This window comes from Rattus norvegicus, chromosome 10, assembly GCF_021556685.1.
Source record: "Rattus norvegicus strain SHRSP/BbbUtx chromosome 10, alternate assembly SHRSP_T2T, whole genome shotgun sequence".
Lineage (NCBI taxonomy): Eukaryota > Metazoa > Chordata > Mammalia > Rodentia > Muridae > Rattus > Rattus norvegicus.
In genome coordinates, this window is record NC_141543.1 from 6,714,263 (window position 1) to 6,740,442 (window position 26,180).

Here is a 26,180-nt window from a genome sequence, read left to right on the forward strand (position 1 = left end):
CTTGAACTATTTCAGCCTTCTAGGATTGGCAGGTGCCATGAAGGGTCTCCCTCTCCCATATCTTTGTGGTTTGTTAGCTTTCTAGAAAGTACAGAGTTCTGCCTTTTTATAAGTTATCTGTACACCTATTAGAAAAATGGCCCGACTGCCTCCAGGTGCCTGCAGTTAGTAAAGCTGCTCAGCTGGAGTTTTGATGTTCAATTTTAAAGGTCTGGGCTACTTGGTGAGATGATGTCTTTAAAAATACATTGCTATAAATGCCCCTGTACAGAACTGCATGGAGATCAGTTCATCTCCTTTGGGTAAATTCCTGATAGAGTGTCTTAGTTACTTTTCTATTGCTATGGCAAAGTATTATTACCAAGATATTACTAACTTATATAAGAAAGGATTTATTGGGGCCTTACCGTTTCAGAGCCCATCTGGAATCTATGACCATCCTGGTGGCAATATGGTAGCAGATAGGCAAACATGGTAATGGAGCTGGATCTGGGAGCTCACATGCTGATCCACAAGCATGAGGCAGAGAACACTAGTTGGAATGGCATGAGTTTTAGAAACCTAAGAGCCTACCGAAGTGACATACTTCCTCCAAAAGACCACAGCTCCAACAAGGCTACAGCTCCTAAACCTTCCCAGTTCTACTATGTGCCTATGGGGACATTCTCATTCAAGCCACCACACAGAATATGTTTAGTTTTATAAAAATATTAAGGCTCCTGATCAATTCCTATGGAACTTATCTATAGTTACAAGAAGACTAGAATTGGACAAGCACCTGGGAACAGCACAACAGGTATAATCTCCTACCTTGAGACTCAGTGGTGACGAGTGTTTGTGCTTGTAACAGTTCCCACTGATCTGTGCTTGTGAGGAAAGATTATTTTTCATGATGAGGTAGATCTTAAAACACATCAACCTGGGCTGAGGGGATGTGTGTCTCTGTGTCTGTGTATGCACATGCATTTGAGGCCAGATGAAAATGTCAGATGTCCTCTCACTGCTTTATTCCCTTGAGACAGGGTCCCTCACTGAACTTGTTGGAGCTATGCTGGTAGCCAGCAAGCCCCAGTGGCCTTCCTGTCTCTATCTCACACAGCACAATATGTGTGGCCATGCTCCACTTTTTTACATGGAAATTGGGGTCTTCCAACTGGGGTTCTCATTTGTGCAGTGACACTCTTCCCCACTGAGCCATCTCCTCAGGCCAGCTGATATATTTTTAAATAATTAAATATTTAGCACATGCCTTTAGAAGCCAATAGCTATTTAAAGCTGTTTGCTTAAAAAAAAAAAAAAAAAAAAGACTTCATTATCCCAACACTTATGAGGCAGAGACAATAGTTCCAAAACCAGAACCAGCCAGGGCTACACAGTGAGACTTTATTTAAAAAAAAAAAAAAAAGAAAGAAAGAAAAAAAAAAGAAAAAGAAAAAAAAAGGCTCCAAAGAGAAATTTCCCCTTCATCATCTAATCACAGAAAAACAATTTATTTATTTGACATCACTCAGTCAAAGGAGCTTTTGTAAAGTGACTTCTCTTCTTAAAATAAGTGACCCTTCCAACCACAAAAAACAAAACAGAAACCTCTGCCCTGTTCTAGAGTCCTTTTGAAGACTTCAGATACCTGAAGAGTGGACAGATATTTACCGAGTGACTTAAATGAACATACTGTCCCTGGGTACTGCTCAAGCATGCCAGGAGAGCATGGATGGTTTATGCAAGGCTGGCACTGTCATTAACAACTCAGTAAGGCGGAGAAGACAGAGAGCCTCTCCTAAGACAATGGCACATAAGGACATGGGTAACCCCAGAGGTTCCCGGCTAGTACTTAGCAGAGCTGAGATCAGACTTGGGCCTCTGTGCTCGCTTGCCTAGTGGGCAACACTCAAGACTGGGGTAAACAATAAGTTGATCTGGGAATATGGCTCAGTAATCACACTGAGAATTCAACACTGGGAAGGCAGAGGAGGATCCCTGGGATTGCTGCCTGGCTCTCTAGCAGCCTAGCAGAATCAACAAACTCCAGGTTCAGTGAGAGATGCTCACAAAATAAAATGGAGGAGCAACTGAACACACTCAGTGTTGACCCACACACACACTAAAGAACACGTGTACACACACAGACACAGACACACCATAACCTACCCATGTTGTGTATGGACTCAGCCAGCCCAGGTTGGAAACTCAGTTCCTCTGTTAACTCTTTTCAAACCTGGGTCCTCAGCAGTATGTGCTGGGGAACCTACTTCACGGCATTATTCTGGGCATTAGATGTAAAGAAAGCAGTAAAGTTTCCCTTTTCTTGACTGAGGTGATGCGAGAATGAGGGCCTGAATTCCATCTCTAGGACTCACATAAAGACACCCAGACTGCACTGGCCAGTAAGCCTCACCTATGCCTCCAAGCCTGGCTGTGAGAGACTGTCTCAAAAACAAAGTAAAAACAACAAAATCAATGTCAGATGTGCACACATCGAATCCCAGCATGTGTACGGCATGCTTGCAGTCAGCCTTGTTTACAGAGAGTTCTAGGCCAACCAGCTATACACAGTGAGACCCTGTGGTAGACGGCTCCTAAGAACTGACATTTGTGACTGACAGATGTGCACATCTACCACATGCACATCACAGTTTCCATTTTACAAAAAGGTTAACACTTACTAATTGATTAGGGAGTGGGGCACCCCACTGCTACATGTGAAAGCCAGAGAATGATGTGTTCCAGTCGGTCAGTTTTGTCCTTCCACCATGTAGGTCCTAAAAATGGAACTCAAGGCAGTCTTGGGCAGCAAGTGCTTTATCCATAGTGCCATCTTATTGGCCCAGTCTCCTTATAATGAAATTATTTTTGTTTCAAAGTTGATGTAATTCTTTAAAAATCAGCTGTGCTCCTTGGAGTTGACTTCACTGAAGCCTGCTACAGGAGTGCCCTTCCTTCCTAGCACTAGGATGGCCAGCTCTGGGCTGGTTTCAGACTAGGGTAGGTGCAGGTGGGCCCTGGGCTTCCCTCCTTCATTCCTCCTGGGCTCAATGCCAAGCCGGTTTCCATTCCTTTTACGTGCAGCTGCGAAGAGGCTTTGGGGAAGCGGCCTCATCCATCATGCAGAGAGCTCCTCCCCCACCTCTACAGAGAGCCAGCCAAGCTGCTGTCCTTGGCTCTGCTCTGTGCCACCCTGTGAGGAGGCTGGGATGAGGTTGGGGATGGGGAGGATCAGGATTCAGATGTTTTCAAGTCTGAGAAGCAGGTGAGCTTGGTCCTAGAAGAATATGGAAGGGGTCTACTGGGGTTGAGATATAGATCACTGTATGCAAAGTCAACAGGGGGGCTGTGTGGCTTTTCATATCCCAAAGTCAGCTTGGTGCTGGTTTCCTAGGCTTCCTGAGTCCACAAAGGTGCAGTGTGTTAATCTCACACCACTTCAAGGACTGTTACAAAAAAAAAATAGGAAGGAGCTGGCATTCGCCCCTTTTTACAGGCAGGGTAACTAAGAGCCAGTACTTGCCCATGGTCCTGCTGTTATAAAGAGGCTCAGTAGACTCCCATTCAAACAACTGTGCTCAGAGGCCTTCTGTCGTCCTGTGGCCAATTCCCCTATTGCTCTCTGGAGTGAATATTGGGATATTAAACAGTACTGACCTTGCTGAGGACCCTCAGGGTACTCAGTCTTCTGGCCTGCAAAATGGGGCTGGGACAGGTTTGGCCAGGATCATCCTCTGGTTGGGAGAACCAGCTGCACGTGGGTCTGGAGCTCTTATTAGTACTGGGGTCCCCATAACGCTCCATGGGCTCAGCGGGAGGCTGCACGGGACCATATTTAGTCAGGGGGAGCCAGAGCCCCGCTGGTATGCCAAGCTGGGAATTCTTGTTTCGAGAATTGCGCCTGGCCTTTTTGGGTTGTTTCCCGCCCAGGCCCAGGAGGGAGGACCAGCTCAGGACCTCGAGGGTCCGTGCGCGGGGAGCGAGGCGTCCCCGGCCTGGCATGAGGCCAACTCTGCCTCGACTTCCTTTTATGGCCTGAGTGTGAGTGCATGGAGAGTGGGAGGGAGGGAGGGAGAGAGGGAGGAAAGAAAGCGGGGTGGGGGGGTGGGGGGGGTGGGGGGGTGGGGGGTGCGGAGAGCAGAGACAGAGACAGAGAGACAGAGAGACACACAGAGAGAGACAGAGACAGACACACACAGAGAGAGACAGACAGACAAAGAGAGAGACAGAGACAGAGAGACACACACAGAGAGACAGACAGACAAAAAGAGAAGAGAGACAGAGACTTTAGGGACGTAATCATCACAGGGAAATCAAAGCTAAGAGTGTGATGAAAAGAGTGTCAGGTCAGACAAAAGAGACAGGGGCCAAGATCCGTACAGGGCTAAGGGACACAGAGATTGAGAACACCGAGTGGTAAGGGGGGCAGCTGACAGCAGGTCCCCCACATTCTCTTAGAGTCTTAGCATGCATCCTCCAAGTGCCATAACGCAGTAGCAACCCGCTTTTCAACGATGCTCAGAGAAACCATGTTATTGGTCCCAGGCACCCCGGTTGTAGGGTGAAAGGAGCTGCAGAGAACAAGTTGGAAAAACAAGTTTCCCAGCAGTCACAGAGGATATGCAGTGACTGTGCCGACTTGTTTTTTTTTTTTTAAGTCCCCTTCCCCCCCCCCGCCCCGCCCCCGGTTGCTAAGCACAACCGGCTTCGAATCTTAGGAAGTGGCAGGCGAATGAAGAGGGGATGAGGGAGAGAGGGTGGCATCAAGTCTCCAGTATGTATGAACAGAAAGAGGTTAAAATCCAGCTGGAATGGACCTAGGGGAAGAAATTCTCAAGTCTCCCTACAGACTCTGAACACCGAATCCCTTTTCTCTAAGGACGCAGGATCTGGGTGGCTGCAGGGAGCGAGGCCTGAGGCTGTGGGTCAACTTGCCAGCAGCCCCCCTGCGCCTGCGCTAGGTGGTTCCCAGAGGCTCTGTTCCTCACCTGCAGGGGGCGCTGGGAAGGGCAGAGGACCCTCCCACCCCGCCCGGCAGTCACCTCCCCTTCCCACCCTCGGGTAGCGCTGACTCTATAAAGCCAGATGTCCGAAGCATACAGAGAGATTTGGACCATCCCAGCCTGGGATCAGTGTCAGATCCGAGCTCTCCATCCGGTGTTCTCCTGCTAGTCCACCCCAGTAGCAGATCTGTAAGTAGAGTTGATCCCTTAGGGGCAAGCCTGGGCGGTGAGCTTGAGCAGCTTCTAAAACATCCTCCAGGGAGTGGGGACCCCAAGGGGTTCTGATTGTCATCTCTTATAAGGACAGTGGGAAGAAGCCCGGTACAGGACCACCCTAGACCTCCCGTGATTACTCCCATTCTCCGCACCAAACCAGCATCCTCAGGTTGCCTATGAACAGAACCACCTGGGAAAGTGGGGTAGGTAATTAAAGGTTCTGGCCACTGGGCCCAATTCCAGGTATTTTAAGACTACAGTCTAAAAAGCAAACAAAATGGCCTACTTAAAAACTAACTAGTGACACAGTGGACAAGTGAGCTGTGGTGGAAACTGTGGGTCCTGAGTTCAAATACCAGTATTGAGAATAGTAGGAGGTCATGGGATAGATAATCCACTGACCATCGCACAGAGTAACTCAGAAGCATGGGTGAAAGTGTTAATGACTCTGAGCACAGGCTGTGTGTACTTATTTCCCATCTGCTTAGTGGATTGTGCTGTTGATAGTTACTGGTAGACAAGACTGCTTATTGTAAGATAAGGTCCGTTTCTTTCACTCTGTTACCTTCGAGACCACAGATTCTGCAAATTAACAAAGGAGCTCTACTCCAGGTTGGTTAGGGCCCCAGATGCCCAGGTGGGTGCTGAGGCTCCATTTGCATCCCCCACACTGAGTGAGCAGACGATGGATTTTGGGGCTCCTCAGTGGGAAGGTTACTCTCAGGTCAGGGAGAGGAGCTAGCAGGAGAAATTTATGCTATTCCAGTTCAGAATTGGAGAGGTCTTGCCATGTCCAGAAAGCACCCTTCAAAGTTATGTCTGTCAGAGAACAGAAGAAATTTTTTTTGAAAGCCAGGACAAGGCTGCTTTGGTTCTACTACTAGGAACTGAGAAGCTGCTGAGCTTGCTGGGAAAGAAGGGAAGTCCGGTTGTGTTTGGTAAACTACTCTGCTTCGTTCTGTTTCCTCTGGTGAAGGTTCTTCTCTAGTTCAGTTTACTTCAAGATGCTATTTTAGACTCAAAGAAAGACAGGTCTGAAAGTCTCTCATAACAAGAAACACTTTCTCTTCTATGATGTTGTTGATGGCACACTTAACAAGCCAGGTGCTTTAACAGCGTTTAGATGGAACTGGGTTCTTTTAATCATCATATACACCTTACCTTGTCTTGACATCTCTGTTTTTCCCAAAACCAAAATTTGTTGGACTCCTGTTTCTGATGGATTCAGTGTTTCCAGCTTCCATCACTTTTTGAAGAAGATTGAAACTGATCTTTTACCAATTTAAAATGACAGAGACTGTCTTTTAAATTTTGTTGATGTTGTTGTTTCCCTGTGGATGTGGTAGGGTTCCAGGAGGCTGGCGTGATCTCAAACATGCCTGGGCCAAGCCACCCTGGAGAAACCTGGACTTTTATTATCAGATCTGAAATAGAGCCTCTTCCGTACAAGGTAGTCACTATGGATTTATCATTACTTTTCTGTGGGAGGCTGGGCTGGAGGCAGACATGCCCTTGTATGGTAGTGTTTTCTATGAGGCCATTCCCAGTCCCCCTTGGCCAATCACCCAGCCTTTCGATGCAGCCTGACTGGCTTGAGTTCTGGGTACTTCTCTGTCTTTCCCTGTAGAGATGGACAATGAAGTTCTTTTTTTCCTCTCTTTTCTTGTTTGGAAGTTCTATTTGTATTTTTTTGGTGGAAATTATATTCCACATATCTAATAAGAACGGGTGGTGTTTACATCTAATAAACCATTGAATAATTTTGAAACAGGATAAAGACGATCCTTTTAGAAAACTATATCCCGTTTCAAATACTCAGAATCAGGTCTTAACCACATTATTTTGCCAGGTATGGTGGCTTGTGTCTAAAATACTAGCACTTGGGAGGCTAAAGCAAGAGAGTTTGAGGCTAACCTGGACTGCATAGCAAGTTCAGGCCATCCTGGACTACAGTGGGAAACACTATCTTGGAAAAAATAAAAAATAAAAATCAAAACCCAGCCTAATGGTACATAACTTCAATTCCAGCATCTGAGGTAAACCAGGAAGCACAGCTGATTAATGAACCCAAAGTCAGCCTGGGCTACCTAGGAATCCTATCTTTTACAATTTGTTGATGCTGTTGTCATTTTCCTGATCACTTTCCCATCTGCAGAATGGGACTGTTGAGAACAGCCAGCGTGTTAATGTTTCTGTAGCACTTGCTTAGTCTTCTGAGAAGTAGAAGATCACTTAGCTAGGGTTTGATCCCCATGACTGCAGCAAAAGAGGAAGACTCATTAATTGGAGTCTTCACAGTAGCCCTTGGAACCAATACTAATAGTCTTCACTCCATTTCATAAATGTGGGCTTTGAAAACTTTGTTCTGTCTATAAAAGATGGGGGCTCTTACAAACTAAGCTTCTTGTAACTCCAGAGCCTAATGCCCTTTTGGGAGCTTTCAATAGATAACCCATGTGAAGGGTCTGACACAAGGCTGGCACCAGCAAAGTTCAGCAGATGGTAATTTATAGTAATATGACTAGGGACGCTTAAGAGCATATTCTGTATGACACAGCTGATATCAAGAAACCCAAACGGTGGCCTTTCCCCTAAAGCAGAAACTCACCCCTAATTTTCCTTTAGTGTAAATCTCATAGTGGATTCTTTGCTCCCTGGTTCTCTTTCTGTCACTAGTGACCTTTTAGTTACATTGATCTATAGGCTTCAAGGACCAGGAGGCACAGAGTCAAGAGAAAGGCAAGCAAGAATTTGAAGGGAGAAGGAAACCGCTCAGCACTGTAGCAAGGGGAGGTCAGGCTACCATGATGCTCCTGCGCTTCAGGGAATTATCCTCTCAGAATGGCCAACAGGGTAGGGACCTGGCCTGTTCCACTCAGGCCCATTTGAACTTTCTTTCTGTTCTATGGGTCCCTACAGATGAATTCAGCCCACTGTAGACTGGAAGTTCATCTTTAACAGCATCCAAACGGAACACATACAGACCTTCTTTCTTGTCACTGTCCCTGAGTCAAGCAGCATAAGAACTATGTCTGCCAACCTGCGAGGGGAAGTTGCTCAAGATGCTATGCAAACACTCCAGCTTTCCATGGAAGGGACTTCAGCATCTATGGATGGTGGTAGACAAAGCACTCCTCAAGCTGATCAAAGAATAGCTGTCCCTTCCTGCCCCTCCCCTAATGAAGCGTGCAGTCAGTGACAGAGACCTCAGAAATGTCTTAGGTCACCAAAGGTCATTCTTGCCATCCCAGGCTCCAGATTAGCATTTTCTCCCTTTTTATTTCCCTCCATTTTGCCTGTCTGCATATGCACTACTAACAAACATTCTTTCTTTCTTTTTTTTTTTTTTCTTGGAGCTGGGGACTGAACCCAGGGCCTTGCGCTTGCTAGGCAAGCGCTCTACCACTGAGCTAAATCCCCAGCCCCGCTAACAAACATTCTTAAATAGAATTCTAAATTTTTTAAAGTCAAATTTCCCTTTTACTCAAACCCTGGCATTTTACAAAACATTTTTCACCTTATCACAAATCTTCACTATCTTTTCTATATCTTTATATCATTGTATGTTACTTTTTATCTGCTACGTAGTATTCTGTTACGTATTTAATAAAATATACTTGGTGCATGATGCCATGTATAAATGGCGCTTGGGGAAGTACCCGTGTACTAGTTGACTGTTGCCCATCAGAAATGCCCAGGACCAGAAATGTTCCAGAGTTTTCTTTTCTTTTAAATTCTTTTTGATTTTGGGATATTTGCACATAAATAATTATATATTTGTATATAAATAATGATATATCCTGGAAACGAGCACTAATTCTTTTGTTGCCTGTCTTCTGGGTTTTTTTTTTTTCTTTCCTTCTTTCTTTTTGTTCTTGGCCATCCTGGAGCTCTCTGTAGACCAGGTTGTGCTTGAACTATAGAGATCCTCCTGCCTCTGCCTCCCACATGCTAAGACTAAAGGCAAGAGCCATCACACCCATCTGTGAGCACAAATCTTGATATTTCACCTTTGCTTTATACAGATGGTTGTATAGTCAGTCGTTGTATTCGATGTTTTTAATTCTACATTTTCACTGTGACCTGCTACATGAAGTCAAATACAAACTTGTCCACTCACACAATATTGGCCCTCAAAAAGCTGTGAGCCTTTGAACTTTTGGGGTTAAGAATGTTTAGCTTGTATCCGTATTCTTCGCTTGTAAACTCTCTTCCTGTAATCACATGAGTTCCTAGCAAAGAGGTGAATAGATAGCACATTGGGAATCAGCATCTGTCTCTAAATGGTCTTTGAAAGAAACTGTAGATACCTGCCTGGACCAGCCAGACCTGTGTCTTAGCACCTATTTTAAACATTGTTCTACCTGAGTTGTAAGATGCAAAACATAGTGGGGCTCTGAGGGCCCAAAGGCCCTGAACAGGGGTGACCTCAGTTGTGTGGAATAGGGAGAAAGACAGCAGAAGGAAGGGAGGAAAGACGGGCAAGGAGGGGAAGGTGTTCATGTGTATGGCTGCATCTAAATAGAAGCCATGAAGACTAGCTATTGTTTCTCAGGTCCTTCCAACTTGCTTTTGGAGACAGGAACCCTCACCAGCCTGGAACTTGCCAAGTAGGCTAGATTGGCTGGCTCTTGAGCCCCTAGGATCTCTTTCCCCTCCACTCTAACGTTACAACATACAGCTCTCTCTCTCTCTCTCTCTCTCTCTCTCTCTCTCTCTCTCTCTCTCTCTCATTTTATTTTTTAAAAAAGATTTATTTATTTATTTATTTATTTATTTATTTATTTATTTATTTATTTCATGGATGTGAGTACACTGTCGCTGTCTTCAGACACACCAGAAGTGGGCATCGGATCCCATTCCAGATGGTTGTGAGCCACCATGTGGTTGCTGGGAATTGAACTCAGGACCTCTGGGAGAGCAGTCAGTACTCTTAATGCTGAGCCATCTCTCTAGCCCTTTCCCCCTCTTCTAAAACATAGTTTTTGAAGATCTAACGCAGATCTTCAAGTGTCAGTATGGCAAGCACTTTGCTGACTCACCAGCCCATGACCTTCTCCCTTAATCTCCAAATCCTTTTAGTGGGAGAGACACAATCGTTTTACTTTAGCCATTGGAAAGAGCTTCCTTCTAAAGCAGCTTGAAAAGCCATTGGGGTTTCCAGCGTGTGTGTGGCAGTGTTACCAGGTTATTGTGATGGGACAAGTTCTTATTCTCTTTCTTCTGAGGAGGTACCCTGGAGACCTTGGGGAAGTGGGGGTGGTAGGGAGGTTTATGGCATTGGGGCAGGGAGTGAAGAAGAGATTTACTGCTGAGAGCAAAAGGATTGTTAGATCCAACAATCTAACAAAAAAGGTCAAACTTTTTTTTCTTTTATGACCTTAGTTGTGATAACAGAAAAATAGTAATGTAAGTGATGTCCACTTCACAGAATCCTCATAAGATATTCAAGACCATAAATGTGGGCCACTCCTACTTTGATGCCCAGTAGGGGGCCCCTGAGCAGATGCAGCTTAGTTAATAGGATGCTTGCCCACCATGTTTTGTACATGTTCCACCCTCAGTACACAGCCAGGCATCGTAGGAAACACTTGTAGCCCCTAGCACTTGGCGGGAGGACCAAGAGTTCAAGTCCGTTTTTGATTATGTAGTGAGTTCAGGGTTAGCATGGGCTATAGGAGACTGTAGAGGGCTATGTGATTAAGAACAGATTTGAGCCCCACAGGGCTCCTGGTGCAGCATGAGTTTGAGGAACTAGTGTGTATAGCATGCTTTTCCCTCTCTTGGTATGTCAAGTGACTTTCTAGACGCAGATGTGGCATCGAACTAGAACTAACATTATTGGGGCCTCTTTGGATTGCTTACTGAGCTGCAGCTTTGGCTCCAAGAACTTATTATGGAGATGGGCATGGTGGTAACAACTACACTACAGAAGACTACTACTTTGAGACCAGCCTGTACCAGAGCCTGGTGGATACAGCTCAATGGGAGAACACATATTGAGCATGTACAAGTCCTGAGTTCGATCTTCAGTACCTCGAATATTGGCCAACTAAAAGGAATGAATTTAGGGGTGGGAATAAAGTTCAGATAGTAGAGTGTCTGGCTAGCATTCACAAAGCCCCAAGTTTGACCTCCAGCACTCCAGAACCTGGATGTGGTAGAGTACATCTATGATCCCAGCACTCAGGAGAACTTCAAAGTTATTCCAAGCTACATAATAATACAAGACCAGCCTGGGCTACACAAGATCTTATCTCAAAAAGCTTTGGTTTCAAACTGGGGACAGTTTTCCCTCTGGGAGTGATATCTAGCAGTGTCTGGACCTCCTTTTGATGTCATGACTAGGAAATGGTGGATACTGGCATAGAGTGGGCTGAACTCACACTGAACAGCACCAGAGAACCAGCCAGTGCCAAGGCCAATAGTACAGGGGCTGAGAAAATCCACTGTAAATCAGGAGTCAGAACAGGACCAGGAGTTAGAAAACCAAATGTTACTTCAGCCTGTCTTGTGGGTCTTTAATGGCATTGTGATTTTGGTTCTAGTCATCATTTCTTTTCGGTATTGAGATTTGAACTAGGGTCTTGTGCATGCTAAGTAAGAACTCTGCCACTGTGCCATATCCCAACCTATGTGGTTGTTTTGTATCAGGGTCTCTCCTTGTAACCCAATACTCAAACCCATCATCTCCTTCATCATGGGACTACATATGTGAGCAGTTTTACTGTTTTTCCTTCTTCCTTGTGTTTTACGCAATACCTGTCCTGATATTTCTTGCTGTATTGTCACTGTCCCCATCTTTTGAAAATTTCAGGCTCTGAACAGAGATGAGGCAAATTCTTCTGACAGTAAATGGAGTTTCCCTGAACTTCCAAACTGCCAGACAGAAGCAGAATGTGTCCTCTGTATGCCTGTAATTTTTTCTGTCCTTGAGTTCTCTGCCTGCCTCCTCTAAATTCTAAAAAAAGAAAGAGCAAAAACAAACAGACAATAAAAAAACTTGCAACTTTCTTCAGAAGCCACAAGACCTGCTAAAAGGACCAACAAACTGCTTTGCCTCTGTGTGCCTTGGTTTCCTCATTGGTAAAGGAATGGTAACATCTCTCCTGGGTTGTTTTGCAATGCTGGGGATAGAATCCAGGGCTTAGAGTATATTAGGTTCCCTGCCTCTAAACTATATTCTCTAGTCTTAAAAGTATTGTTTGCATTGTTACTGTGTTTTATGGTGGGGGGATGGGAACCCAGGGACTGTAGCTTACTAAGTGTTCTGCCTCTGGGCTATACCCTAGCCACCTCCTAGGACTTTGCTGTTTATTTATTTATTTAGTTTAGGGCTTTGTTATTGATTTATTAGTTAGTTAATTTAGGGGATTAAATGAGAGAGTAATTATTACCTCATATGGTTTAGCAACTATTACAAGCACTGCTAGTATCATTAATTTGTGGGACTCTGAATTCTTTCCAAGGCAAGTGTGTGTCCAGTATTGTTCTGGGAACCCCTCCTTCCCTGCAGGTTCATAGGAGCAGAGTGGTTTTCTGGTTGTAAAATCTGCCAAGAACTGGAATGTCCTGTCTAGGCTCTGCATCTTAGTGATGGGCAAAAAAGATGTAGTGTGTGTGACATTCATGTGGTGGTGCATGCATGTGTGTACATGAGTGTACATGCTTGAGCCCTGAAACAGGATTTCTCACTCAATTGCCATCAAGCTTTGATGTCCCTAATCCTTCTCCAATACTAGGTTGTAATAGTATACATGGCAAGGCTAGCTTTTTATGTCAGCTACTGGGATTCAAACTCAGGTCTGGACAGCTGTTATTGTCAGCTGAGCCTTATCTGCTGTCTTTGTCATTATCAGCTGGGTTTAAAAAGTATCCTTGATCCTATTCTCACCGTTCCCCAAACCCAAACATTCCTGGGCACCAGGGTTCCAAAGCATTCAGTGTGGAACCAAAGTTTCAGCTTCCTTGGCTTTGACCAAAGCAGTCTTGTGCTTCACAACTGTCATAACTGTTGTCAAGGGCAACAAAGCCTCAGGGAGCAGCCAGATGACCTCACTCCGTTTTTGGCCAGAGACACAAACTTTGCACTTGATCTTGTTTGTGCTTTTAAGCCCCGTTTTAGATGAGGTTCCTGGAAAAGCTAATCTCCACGTCTTTTCATTTTTCTGTTGAACCTTTCGTGATGCTTTCTAACTTAATTGCAATTTAAAAAGAGGCAGCTTGCTGTCCAGGAGGAATGACACAAACACTAGGCCTCTGAGTGACTAAAGACCATTTGAAATGGGTCGTCATCTATTACAGAAAATGTAAAATATACTTTACACTTCTTAACTATGTGCCTAAAGTATGTTTTATTTTGTTTTCCTCTAAAAAAAGAATTATTTATTTTACGTATTTGAGTACACTGTAGCTGACTTCAGATCCACCAGAAGAGGGCCTTAGATTCCATTACAGATGGTTGTGAGCTACCGTGTGATGGGAATTGAACTCAGGACCTCTGGAAAAGCAGTCAGTGCTCTTAACCACTGAGCCATCTTTCCGGCCTTTATTTTCCTTTTTTTAAAAAAAAAATAAATGAAAAATTAACTTTTATTTCATGGGTGTATATATGTATGGGCTCAAACATGATATATGTGCATGGGCTCACACATGCAGTGGTGCATGTATAAAAGTCAGAGACAACTTGCAGAAGATGGTTTGCTCTTTTCATCATATGGGCCCTGAGGATTAAACTCAAGTCATCAGTTTTTGTGCCAACCCCCTTTACTCCCCGAGCCTTCTCTCAACAGCTCCTCACTTTACCTTTTTATTTAAAAAACAAACAAACAAACAAACACCAACCCAGCCTCCCACACAACAACGAAAAGATCTCATGTAGCCCCAGGGTGGCTTTGAACTCCCCATATAGCTTAGGATGACTTTGAATTCCTAATGTTCTTGCCTCTACCTCCTAGTTACTATGCCTGGCTTCTTACCATAGAATTTAAGAAATTATCTAAGGTAAAGTGGTGTTATGTGCTTATAAGCCAGGCACTCAGGAAGAAGCTAAGGCATGATGATTGTGAGTTTGAAGCCAACCCAGGTTACAGAGGATCTCATCAAGAAATCAACATTCAATTTTCAATTATTTCTTAAATTTTTTGAGGTTGGGCTGGAGGGGTTGGTTAAGAGCACTGGTTGGTCTTCCAGAGGACATGAGTTTGATTCCCTGTACCCCACATGGTGGCTCACAACCATCTGTAATTTTAATTCTAGGGATCTAACGCCCTCTTCAAGCCTTCTCAGGCAGGTGCATAAGTACACAGTCATACATGCACAGAAAACACATAAACATAAAATAAATAAATTAAAATTTTGAAAGTTTTTTTTGGGTGGAAGGTACTTTTAAGTAACATTCTATGTTATGGAACAAGTGCATTCAATTTTACTAAGTTTTTAATTTTAGGCTTTTTGTTTGTTTGTTTTCTGTTTGGAACAAGGTCTTGTGTATCCCAAGCATCCTCAAAGTTGTTGTGTAGCGAAGGATGACCTTGAATTTTTTTATACTACTGCCTTCTTGAGGGCAAGCATTTTAATATAGGCAAAATAAACTTTAAACTTTGTTTGCTGTGCAGGTATATATGGTGTGCAAGTGTATCTGTGTGTGTGTGTGTGTGTGTGTGTGTGTGTGTGTGTGAGAGAGAGAGAGAGAGAGAGAGAGAGAGAGAGAGAGAGAGAGAGATTAGAGAATAACTTGTGGAAGTTCTCTCCTTCTACCCTGTGGGTCCCAAGGGTAGAACTCGGGTTATAAGGCTTTGCAGCCCTTTTTCCCACTGAGAACTTCTTGCTGGCCTCACTCCCTATTTTATTTTATTGGTGGCAGTACTATTGCTTTTGAATCCCATCTGAAGGCTTGTTTTTGTTGTTTGGTTTTTAAGGCAGGTCTTAACTGTGACCTAAGCTGGTTTAGAACTCACAGGAATTATTCCACCTCCACCTCCCAAGTGTTGGGGTTACAGATGTGAGCCCCCAAGCCTGAGTGCTTCTGAAAGCTGCTTTTTTTTATTTCAAAACTATCTTTTCTCTGTGTGTAGGTCTGATTAGTTGTGGGGTTAGGTGGTGTCAGCATGATCCATCACTCTCCAGCTAGTAGTCTTAAAATGAAGGGTCTGGGGGCTGGGGATTTAGCTCAGTGGTAGAGCGCTTACCTAGGAAGCGCAAGGCCCTGGGTTCGGTCCCCAGCTCCGAAAAAAAGAACCAAAAAAAAAAAAAATGAAGGGTCTGGTGGCTGAGGAAAAAGCTCAGTTGCAAAGAAAACATGAAAACCTGAGTTCAGATCTGTAAAGCCCACATAAAGAGCCAGGCATGGCGGCATGCACCTATAACCCCAGCACTGGGGAAACAGAGACAGGAGAATACCAAGAACTTGCTGGTCAGTCAGTCTAGTTTAATTGGTGAGCTCCAAGCTCAGTGAGACCCTGTCTCAAAAATAAGATGGAGATGATCTGTCATCAAGACCTGGCCTCCATACATATATGCACACATGTGAGCTCCCTCACATGAACATATTTATAAACAAACATATGCACACACTTGTGCATACATGAACAGATATCTATATTGGCATACACATTAAAACACACACACACATATATATATACAAAAGTGTGTACAAACATAGGCATAGTATACAACCATGCATAAATGCACAGTCACACATATGAATGCATTCATATTCACACATGGACACATGAACACATACATATATGCTATATCTTATATTACACTCCATTACTATCCCCCAGTCCAGGTTTCAAATATTTACAAACAGAAAAGCGGGCTACTACCTGTACTTTTTCCCAATTGCCTTTGAACAGCGATCTCTCGACACCTGATCCCCGCAGTGCTCCCTGCGGCAGAGCTTCATCCGGAAACAACCCCCATGCACTCTATTGATTTTAATACTGGGGATTACCTGGAGCCTTGTAAAGCTAAACACATTGTCTACTGCTAAATACTTCATTCTTTGCCCCTTTCCCATGGGGCGTTTTCAATCCAGTTATTTTTAGTGTGTTCTTAGATTTACGCATCCACTAGTACAGATTCAAGAATATTTTTATCATCCCCCAAATAACTGTATCTGTTAGCTGTAACCTTGTAGTTTTTCCCCAGTTGCTAATTTACATTGTTTTCATGACTTGCCTATTCTGGACATTTCTTTTTTTTTTTTTTTTTTTTTTTTTTGGTTCTTTTTTTCGGAGCTGGGGACCGAACCCAGGGCCTTGCGCTTCCTAGGTAAGCGCTCTACCACTGAGCTAAATCCCCAGCCCCAATTCTGGACATTTCTTATAAATGTCACTATGCTGTATGTGTTCTTTCAGCATTGCAACACTTTGGTTCCTTTTTATGGCTCAATACTGGTCTACTTATGGATCTACCACACTATCTATCCATTCATCTCAACATAGTCATGGGTGGTATTTCTACTTTGGGGCTATTATAAGCTTGCTAGGAGTATTTATGACCACATCTTTAGATGCACTGATGCATTCATTTATCCTAAGAACAGATCCTGGATCATATGGTGGTTCTGTGTTCAAACATCAGAGGCACCACCATTTATTTTATAATAGGCATTTAAGATTTGGGTATCTTCTAACTGGGTGGTGGTGGTACATGCCTGTAGTCCCAGCTCCTGGGAGGCAGAGGCAAGTAGATCTCTGTGAATTAGAGTGAGCTCCAGGACAGACAAGAAAGCCTATTTTGAAAAAACAAAAAGCAAAACCTAACAAAACAACATCAAAAAAAAAAAAAAAAAAGATCTAGGCATCTCCGTGTGTCAAAGTTTGCAGACGAACGTCTTAAGTACCAAGTAGTAGTTCACTGTAAGAAACTGTCTGTTTTATACCTTGTCCCACAAGTGCACCCGTTACTTTGGATTGCCTGGGTTTCATTCTGAGTCTCTCATGTCATTCCTTACCTGAAGGATCTCAGGGTTACTGCCCTCTTTGATAATATAAGCCAAACTGCAAGGACCATTCTTATTCTTTTGTGTTTGTACTCTACATCCCTAGATGCGGAGAGGTGAGGTGAGGGCCTACTTGTCTTTGGTTTTACTCTGTCCCTGTCTTTTCACTCCACAGGGGACCACCAAGCACAATGGCACAGAAAGGGCAGCTCAGTGATGATGAGAAGTTCCTCTTTGTGGATAAAAACTTCATAAACAGCCCAATGGCCCAGGCCGACTGGGTAGCCAAGAAGCTAGTATGGGTCCCTTCAGAGAAGCAGGGCTTCGAAGCAGCCAGCATCAAGGAGGAGAAGGGCGATGAGGTGGTTGTAGAGCTGGTGGAAAACGGAAAGAAGGTCACAGTGGGCAAAGATGACATCCAAAAAATGAACCCGCCCAAGTTCTCCAAGGTGGAAGACATGGCCGAGCTGACATGCCTCAATGAGGCTTCTGTGCTGCACAACCTGAGGGAGCGGTACTTCTCAGGCCTCATCTACGTGAGTACCGGGGGTGTGAACTTCCTTCAGCCTCCCTGTGGGAGAAACGGTGGTTAGAAGCGCGTTTGTGTGACCTGGTGCATGTTTGTGATCGCAGCACTCAGGATGTTGATGTGGAAGAGGAAGAGTTCAAGGCTAGCCCGGGCTGCATAGTGAGACCCTGTCTCCAAAAACCGTGCTTCTTATGTATATATGAGGACCTGAGTTTGGATCCCAGCACCCAATTAGAAAGGACATGACAACATGTCCTATAACCCCTGTCCTACGAGACACAGAGAGTAGGCTAGCTGAACTGATGAATTCTGCATTTAGTCTCAAAAAATAAGGCAATGAATGAGGACAACATCCATTATCAACCTCTGGTGTGAACATACATCTTCATGCATAAATCTCTCACACACAAACATGCACCACATATACACAAACAAAATTGTGTTTAGGTTGTAGGTCAAAATTCTGCATATCTGACTACAAGTCGGGGTCACACTTCAAGGTGGAGTCACGCAGACCTGAATCACAGCTCTGTCCTGCCCTGCCTGGTTCAAAGTGTAGAACAGGCTATTGTATTCTTCAGTCCTCTTGTTTGTAGAATAGGCATACTCAGCATCTACACCATCATCCACTCAGCTTTTGAGCACATGACAGGGTACACTGAGTGTTGATGTCATTCCTGGCCCTTCCTCCATCTCAGTATTAGGAAAAGCTCCTCAGAGAGGCTGGTGCCTTCCTGTTCCTGGAGAATAGGTCACATAAGGATCTAAATAGGTTTTCTGGAGGGCCTCTATGCCACATAGAAATAACGACGTTGGACCTAAGACTCTGTGGGTCCACTCCAAGTATGACTTGGAGTCATACTTTCCAACATGGCTACCTCTGAATACTTGCCTCTTAACTAATTGAGATGTGAGTCTGTTTGTTTATTTGCTTTTGTTTGTTTGCTTTAAACATGATTATTTATGAGGTCATTTCTTCAGCTATATCTTGGCCACACGTCATGAGTTTAGCAGCTGCTATACTAGATGGCATAATTTGAACACATTCTCACCATCGAGTTCTGTTTCTCAGCCTGACCTATCTGAGGATGGTTTAACTAGAGGACACAGGTTCCTTGTGGATTGGACCAGCTCCTCAGAACACAAAGGACACAGATGCTCCTAGTGTTCCTGGAGCAGAGGCCATGTCAGCAGGTGCTGCTGAGTCCTTTCGAAGGTTTCCTTTTTCCCCAGCATGCTCTTCCCTTCTCTGAACTGTGAGGAGCGATGTCAATCTTATGTACTGAGGCTCTTTCTAGACAGTCCTGGCCGTTGGACCCTTGAGAATGCCAGGGTTCTTGTTCTTGCTTTTGTGTCTGCTGTGATTGGCTGTTACTGGTGGCTTGTTGGGTTCCTTGCATATCCTCTGAAAAAGGATGCTCTATGGCCACAGCATCCTTTTTCAACCCTTCAAGGTATCCAGCCTTTAACAATGTGGCACAGTATAGTCACTTATAGATGTGTTTAGCTAAGTTTATTCTGGGACTTACAGGGCCCGTGGGCTGCAAGTTAGACACACACACATGTTAACAGTTTGCGTTTTGAAAATGATAAGAAGGACTTCCCCCCACCCCATGAACTGTAAAATGCTCTGCAGATAATTTTTTCCAAATTAGGAAAAGTAGTAGTACTTGCTGAAGAGAGCACTGCTTTCTAGGACTCTAATCTCCCCTCAAGATGCAGTGCATGTGTGGGGACAGAGATGGGCCTATGTGCTCATTTCACCTAACAATTCTATGACATGGTGGAAATCAGGAACTATAGGGGCTTGGGAAGGTCCCAAGACCAGAGATCATTAGAAGCAGATTAAAGTGTATGGAGGCTTCAGATCTCTGCCCTGCTTCTCTGGATTAGATCAATCCTCTTGGCCTCAGGACTACGTGCCCACTGCTACCTAGTATTATTCTGCTCAAATGAATCACTTCACAGAAACTTCTGCCCACCATGAAAATTAAAGCTGTACAAGTTTGGGAGCCAGAAGTGAACTCCAGCCTACAACAACATAACATAGGGTTTCTGTTGACTGAGTGTGTCAGAGAATTCTGAACCCTTGACTCAGGGGGCTAGCCAGCTGATTTTTTTTCCCTTAATGATAGACTCCTTCCACTGGACTCATCTTAAACAAAGAGCCTTTCAGAAAGTTGTGGCAGACCTTTTGCCCTCTGACATCTAGAAGGTTCTGTCTAAGACAGAGGGCTTGCTTCCTCTTTTGACCACAGGTTCGTAGTTGCTCCCCTCCCTTCCTTTTGTCTTAAGGACAAATGTGGCTGACAGGGTCATGGTGCAGGTCTGAGACCTAACATCACATCACTCCCTCCCTGTTCCTTGTGCAGCTCATTCCCTTTGCTCAGCTGTGCTGTGCCTTCCACCTCTCTGTGTCAGTACCTAGTTAGATCAAGGCCTCTTGAATAGCTAGGGGATGCAGAACTTCCCCTTTCATCCCAGCCCCTATCCTTCCCAGCCTTTCAATTGCCTTCCACCCCCATCCACCACCCCCCACCCACCACTCCTCAGAGACTAGCCCCCCACCGCCCACCCACTGCACCTCAGAGAGACTAGCCCACCGTTTGCTCAGAGATGAGAATATCACTATTTAGTCAAGCTAAACTTGAGGTCCTCCTACCTCAGCTTTCCCAGTGCTCCTTTCTTTCTCACCAAACCCCAGACAATATTTTATACATATATAAATTCAAAATACTTTCTGCTTCCTTTAAGTGGCAGCTTGGGCCATGTTCTACTGTTATATTCTTTCTCTCTTTCTCTCCCTGTCCCTGTCCCTGTCTTCCCCCCCCCCCACCCCACCTCTCTCTCTCTCCCATCTTAACATGTACTTTTCACAGCAGAGCAGAATCTCCTGCTACAGCCATGAACCATACCAGCAAGGCTATCCCCCACTGTCAGGCACTTTGGTTGTCACTGGCCCCCTAGTCACAGCAGAAGTACATCTTTCATGGTATGTCAGTCTCCAGCACAAAAAGTGCCGGATGCCATAGACAGCCTTGTAGAGAATGCAGGGTTGTGATTATTCTCTGGAGGAGAGAGGGGGCTCAGGGTTGGGTCACGTACACATCTAGTGGGTTGTGAGGCAAAGCTGAGATTGCCCCTGGCATGTGGCTTTCACTCAACTTCTTCCTCATTACTACCAATCCTCTTCCTGAGGCCAAGGTCTTGGGAGCAGCTCCTGCTTGGTGCTCTGAGCTGACCATATAAAGCATGGGTGAACAACCAGGCCTGCTTCCTAATACGGTCAAAAAAGGGAGATCCTACTCCAGCTGGGACCTGCTGGTGGCACTGGGCCTTGAGATGCCTTGCTAGAACAGGAGGAGGGATCTTGGGACTTCTGAAGTCAAGCATCAGGAGAGGGACTATCCTGGGCATGAGACCCTGGTTTCCTCCAGAGGATTTGCCAGCTGAGCAGACTCGGATCTGCCTGAAGCATGGATTAAGTATGTGCTATGTGGTTCCAAAGGAAAAGTAAGCAGGCAGGAGGACAGTACTTCTCTCCCTGGGAAACTGGAGGTTATTAAGTCTCAAACTCAGGAAAAATGGCTGACCAAGGGGCCTATTTAACATATCAAAGCTGATACTGAGCCCAGGTTCTCCCAGCATCTTTCATGTACCCATTAAAGAGTCATTCTAGTACATAGCTATTTCGGCTACATGGCCCCTTTGCCTTGTGGTCTCTTGGCTTCTTGTGGTCTCCTGACTCACCCCTGGCCTCTTAGCTCCTAGTTCCTTTCTCTTCCTCTCTTGCCTGCACCAACCCCAAACCTTTTCAGTCCAGGCCCTTTCAGGTGCTTCTGGTTTGTCTACCACAAACCTTTTGCTTAGCCCTTATCTAGGGGTGTCAGGTCCTCATTTTTTTTCCCTTTTCAGACGTGGAATCAGGAGAACTTCTTTCTTTTACAGATTTTACTCAGCAAATATTTACTGGATAAGTGTTTACCCTGTGCTGGGTGCTGTGCTGGGTACTAGAGATGCACTAGTATAAAGTTCAGTCTGGGAGAGTAACATTGAAGCTGAGCCCTGACAGCTGAGATGGAAATGGGTCTGGAAAGACCAGGGGAAAGGAATTCCATGCAGTGGGAACAGCATATATAGAGGGTCCAAGATGCTAAGTTTTCTGGTCTCATAAGACTGAGGACATCCAGGCATAATCACATTTATTGAGCACCTGCTGCATACAGGTATGGTGTTAAATAGTTTGCATCATTTCAGAGCAAAGTCATAAGGGAATTGTTAGTATGTTTCTTGGTTTGCAGATCAAGATAACCGAAGCTCATAGAGGTTAACAGATTTGTCCAGAGGCTCCCAGCTAGAAGATAGCAAGGTGAGGGTTCAAATTGAAGTCCCCAGTATCCTTAACTACTGATTGGGTTAATTATTACCTACTATATGCCAAGATTTGGGGCTAAAAAAGACAATAGGAGCTCAGGTGGTGTGGGTGACTGTAGTTGGCCCTTTCAGGTCAGAGAATGACCTGGGAAACACCAGGCAGATCTTCCACCAAGCCGGAGCTTCTCCTGGCCCCTGCTGACCTTGAAAGATAGCTCTTCCTCTGACTGTTCTAGCTGCACCTATACTTAACTGCCTGTACCTAGCCCACATCCCACTTTTCTGCCTCCCCCTCTGCCTCCGAGCTTTCTCTCTTTTCATCTGGATTGCCCTCACTGTCCTTTAAGATTTAGCACCCCAGCAGTCCCTACGGTCACCCCAACACTGTTTAGGGGTTCTCTTGTTCCTGTTCCGGTTCCTTGATGTGTCTCCTGTCATCCTCTCTTCCCTCACTGGTAGCCTATCAAGCTTGGATATTTGGGGTTCAGTGGCCCCGAGAGTCCTTCTCTTCAACCCTGAACTCTGCAGCTGTCAGGAGCAGAGGGCATGGCCTTGTTTCTCCACCACCATCCCTTTTTTAAAGACAGGATTTCATGCAGCCCAGGTTGGCCACACACTTGCTTTGTAGCTGAGGATGACTTTGAACTCCTGATGCTCTGAGTCCTGGGATTACAGATGTGCACTACAATAGCTAGTTTATGTGGTACTTGGGATGGAACCCAGGGCTTTGTGCATTCTAGACAAGTACTCTACTCACTGAGCCACATTACCAACCTTTGTTCCCTTTACACCTTTGAACATGCTGTAGTATGTCAACTCCTCTCCACTGGGAGTTGGTTCCCTATGTTACTTTATTTCAGTGACATCTCTAGTTTGTGATATGCATCTCTCACTTCTCAGCATTTACATTCCTAAATTATTAAATTATGACTATGCAGCTGGGCATGGTGGTGCACACCTTTAATCCTAGCATTCAGGAGGCAGAGGCCGGCAGATCTCTGTACGTTCCAGACTAACCTGATCTACAAAGAAAGTTCCAGAATAGCCAGGGCTAAACAGAAAAACTCTGTCTCAAAATAACCAAAACAAACCAAAAAATTACTTCTGAGGCCTCTTCAATAAAATAATAGCACATTTCCTCCTTCTGCATAAGGTTAGGACCATCCTGCTGTCCACCCCCTCCTCTTCAGGGTCTTGTGTTATACTTTTCATTGCTGTTTTTGTTACAAATTAAAAACTACATTGTTATTGGTATTATTTTGGCTTGTGTTGTTTTTTGAGACACAGTTTCTTTTTGTAGCCCTGGCTGTCCTTGAACTCACTCTGTAGACAGCCTGGTATGTACTCAGAGATCTGTTTGCCTCTATGCTAGGATTAAAGGTGGGTGCCACCACCACCCATTGGTATTCTTTAAGTAGCATTCTATCTTTTAATCAAATAAAAATGAGATAAATAACAAAAGGAATTTTAGGAGAGCTGGGGAGATGGCCCAGTTGCTAAGGTACTTGCTGCTCGAGCATGAGAACCTGAATTGATTTCCCAGCACCCACAGGGAGAAGCTGGGTGTAATGAGCCACACTCTTGGCATTCCAGTGCTGGGGAGTGAGAGATGGGAATTCTTGGAGTTTATGCTTACCCACCTAGCCTGGTGAGTTCCAGATTCAGTGAGGGAGCCCATCTTAAACAACAAAGAGTAGCAGTGGTAGAGCGCTTGCCTAGGAAGCGCAAGGCCCTGGGTTCGGTCCCCAGCTCCGAAAAAAAAAAAAAGAACCAAAAAAAAATTCCTTTAACAACAAAGAGTAGAGAATTGGAGAAGATGCCCCATGCTGATCCCTGTTCTCCACGTGTCTTCAAAATGTGCATGTATACCCTACATATAAACATGTGCACAGAGACATACAAGTTATCCCCCAGGCTTAGTGAGGTAGAAGGCAGAGGTAGCTTGGGAGCTTAGAAGTGAGTTCAGAACTGGTTAAGTCTTAACCACAGGTTGTTTGGGAACCCAATCTTGCTTTTTTCTTTCTTTCTTTCCCTCTTTCTTTCTTTCTTTCTTTCTTTCTTTCTTTCTTTCGTGTGTGTGTGTGTGTGTGTGTGTGTGTGTGTGTGTGTGTGTGTGTGTGTGTCCTGAATACAAGGCCCTTTGCTTAGCTGCTGAGGAAACCCTTAGTCTCCACACCATGATATGAGGCTGCTATTGTGGGTGTGGGAGTTCCCCCACCCGTCATAAGGAAACTGAGCCTGGTTCTCTCTTGCAGACCTACTCGGGCCTCTTCTGTGTGGTGGTCAACCCCTACAAGCACCTACCCATCTACTCAGAAAAGATTGTGGACATGTACAAGGGCAAGAAGAGGCATGAGATGCCGCCTCACATCTATGCCATTGCTGATACGGCCTACAGAAGCATGCTACAAGGTGAGCCTGCCAGGCCCCCAGAACCACCTCAGGCCTCAGTACCCACCCCCACCTGCTTAAGTCCCCAGCAGGAATGTGGAGTTTGTCAGGCAAGGCCTTGACTAAAAAAGGGCAAAAGCAAAAAGAACATCAGTCTGCAGCAAGGAGAGGGGCAGGGAACTCAGGGCTTGAGCAAATATGGGCATCGCCCTCTCTGACTTCTGCCATCCCCGTGGCTGTTCCAGAGCCCTGACCATATATGCATGATGAGCATTTGTGGGGTTGAAACTCAAATCTAAACAATGTTTATGTTTTTATCTCTATTTTACACAGTTCTAAGGTAATTTTTGACAATGTTTCAAACAATTTTGTTTATGAAGTAACGTTTTGTCAAATGGAGTTTTCCCATTGTGGTTTCATGTTTGGACTAAAAAATGTTTCAGATTTTGGATTTTAGGATTCTCAACCCAAGTGACTGCTATTTTGAATGAGCATTTCTATTGGGATAAAATGGCAGATACATAAATGAAATAATAGGGAAAGTGTTAATTTAAGAGTCCCACTGAAGTTAATTCTTATACCTGATACAGTAGAATAATTACCATTGAGATGAAGATATGAATGAAGTATTCTAGAAAGTTCCCATGACTTTTTCCAGCCAGTACCTCTTCAGTGCATGCCTCCTACCTGCTAAGGTCACTGCTGTTCTAATTTCTGTCACCATCAGCTTAGCTTTAGTGAAAGATACACTTACGTTTCTTACTTAGTACTTTCTAGAGGAGCTGCTTTTCCTCAAGCCTCCTCAGAAGAAGCAGTAACAACATGTCAGTCACAGCATGAATTCTAGGGTCATGCCATGCTATGTGACTGTGAATGATTCTAAAACATCCTCTACCTCTGCTTTTCCTCTGTAAAAAGAGATAGACAACTGGGTCTTGATCAGTGCGGTACACCAGGCCATAGGACACAGACACAGGATGATTGCAAGTTTGAGACTATCCTGGGCTACACACTGAGTTTGAGGTTAGTGGGGGCTACAAAATGAGATCCTGTCTCAGACAATCAATGCACCTTCTAGGGCTAACATGAGCATTAGATGAACTATTACATCTTATGTTTTCAAAACAGTGGCTGGTACTTAACAATCAAAATCCTTTCTAAGCCTAAGACACTACAGGTCAAACATCCCTAATTCTAAAATCTAAAAACTACAATGATCCAAGATCTGGGATAATTTCATTGCAAATTCTAGGAAGTGTAAATTCAAGGTTGTGAAATTTTGTTTATGAGCAAAGTTATTTAAAACATCCCATAAGGCAAGCAAAACAGTGCATGAGTAAAATCCAAACTCTGGAGAGGCAGAGGCAGCCAGAGCTCTGAGACTTTGAGGCTAGCCTGATCTACAGACAGAGCTCCAAGGCAGCCAGAGCTACATAGAAATATTCTGTTTACAAACAAACACATAAAACACATGGGATGACCTTCAGATGGGCTGGAGAGATGGCCCAGTAGTTAAGAACACCTACTGCTCTTCCAGAGAACTTAAGTTTAGTTCCCAGTACCTAGGTTAGGCAGCTTACAAATTCTTGTAACTACAGCTTCAAGAGATCCAATGCACTCTTCTGGTCCTATGAGCATCTGCTTTGGGTGGAAACTCCCTAGGCCTCCATGACTAAAGAAACAAAATCTTTAAAAATTCAGATAATATCTAGAAGACATATGTGAGACTTGCCTC

General features: G+C 44.6%; 1 protein-coding gene and 1 long non-coding RNA gene across 15 annotated transcripts in view; one reads left to right on the plus strand and one right to left on the minus strand.

The window, feature by feature from the left end:
- The first annotated feature begins 5,085 nt into the window (after positions 1-5,085).
- Positions 5,086-26,180, plus strand: part of Myh11 (myosin heavy chain 11) — a 94,735-nt gene continuing 73,640 nt past the window's right edge. For 6 of the 14 annotated variants that reach the window (NM_001429928.1, NM_001429925.1, NM_001429930.1 and 3 more), the window contains exons 1-3: positions 5,087-5,174; positions 17,327-17,687; positions 24,310-24,466. In NM_001429928.1, coding sequence (NP_001416857.1) covers positions 17,343-17,687; positions 24,310-24,466 — 502 coding nt within the window. In that variant the 5' untranslated portion in view covers positions 5,087-5,174; positions 17,327-17,342. Of the gene's footprint in view, positions 5,175-5,287; positions 5,405-17,326; positions 17,688-24,309; positions 24,467-26,180 lie in introns of all 14 variants that reach the window. The other 8 variants (NM_001429929.1, NM_001429924.1, NM_001429932.1 and 5 more) reach the window with 3 other exon arrangements.
- LOC148002730 (uncharacterized) lies at positions 14,796-16,949 on the minus strand. The gene is made up of 2 exons (XR_015631400.1): positions 16,492-16,949; positions 14,796-15,337 (listed from the first exon to the last, which is right to left on the minus strand). It is a non-coding gene; the product is annotated as an uncharacterized LOC148002730 (long non-coding RNA).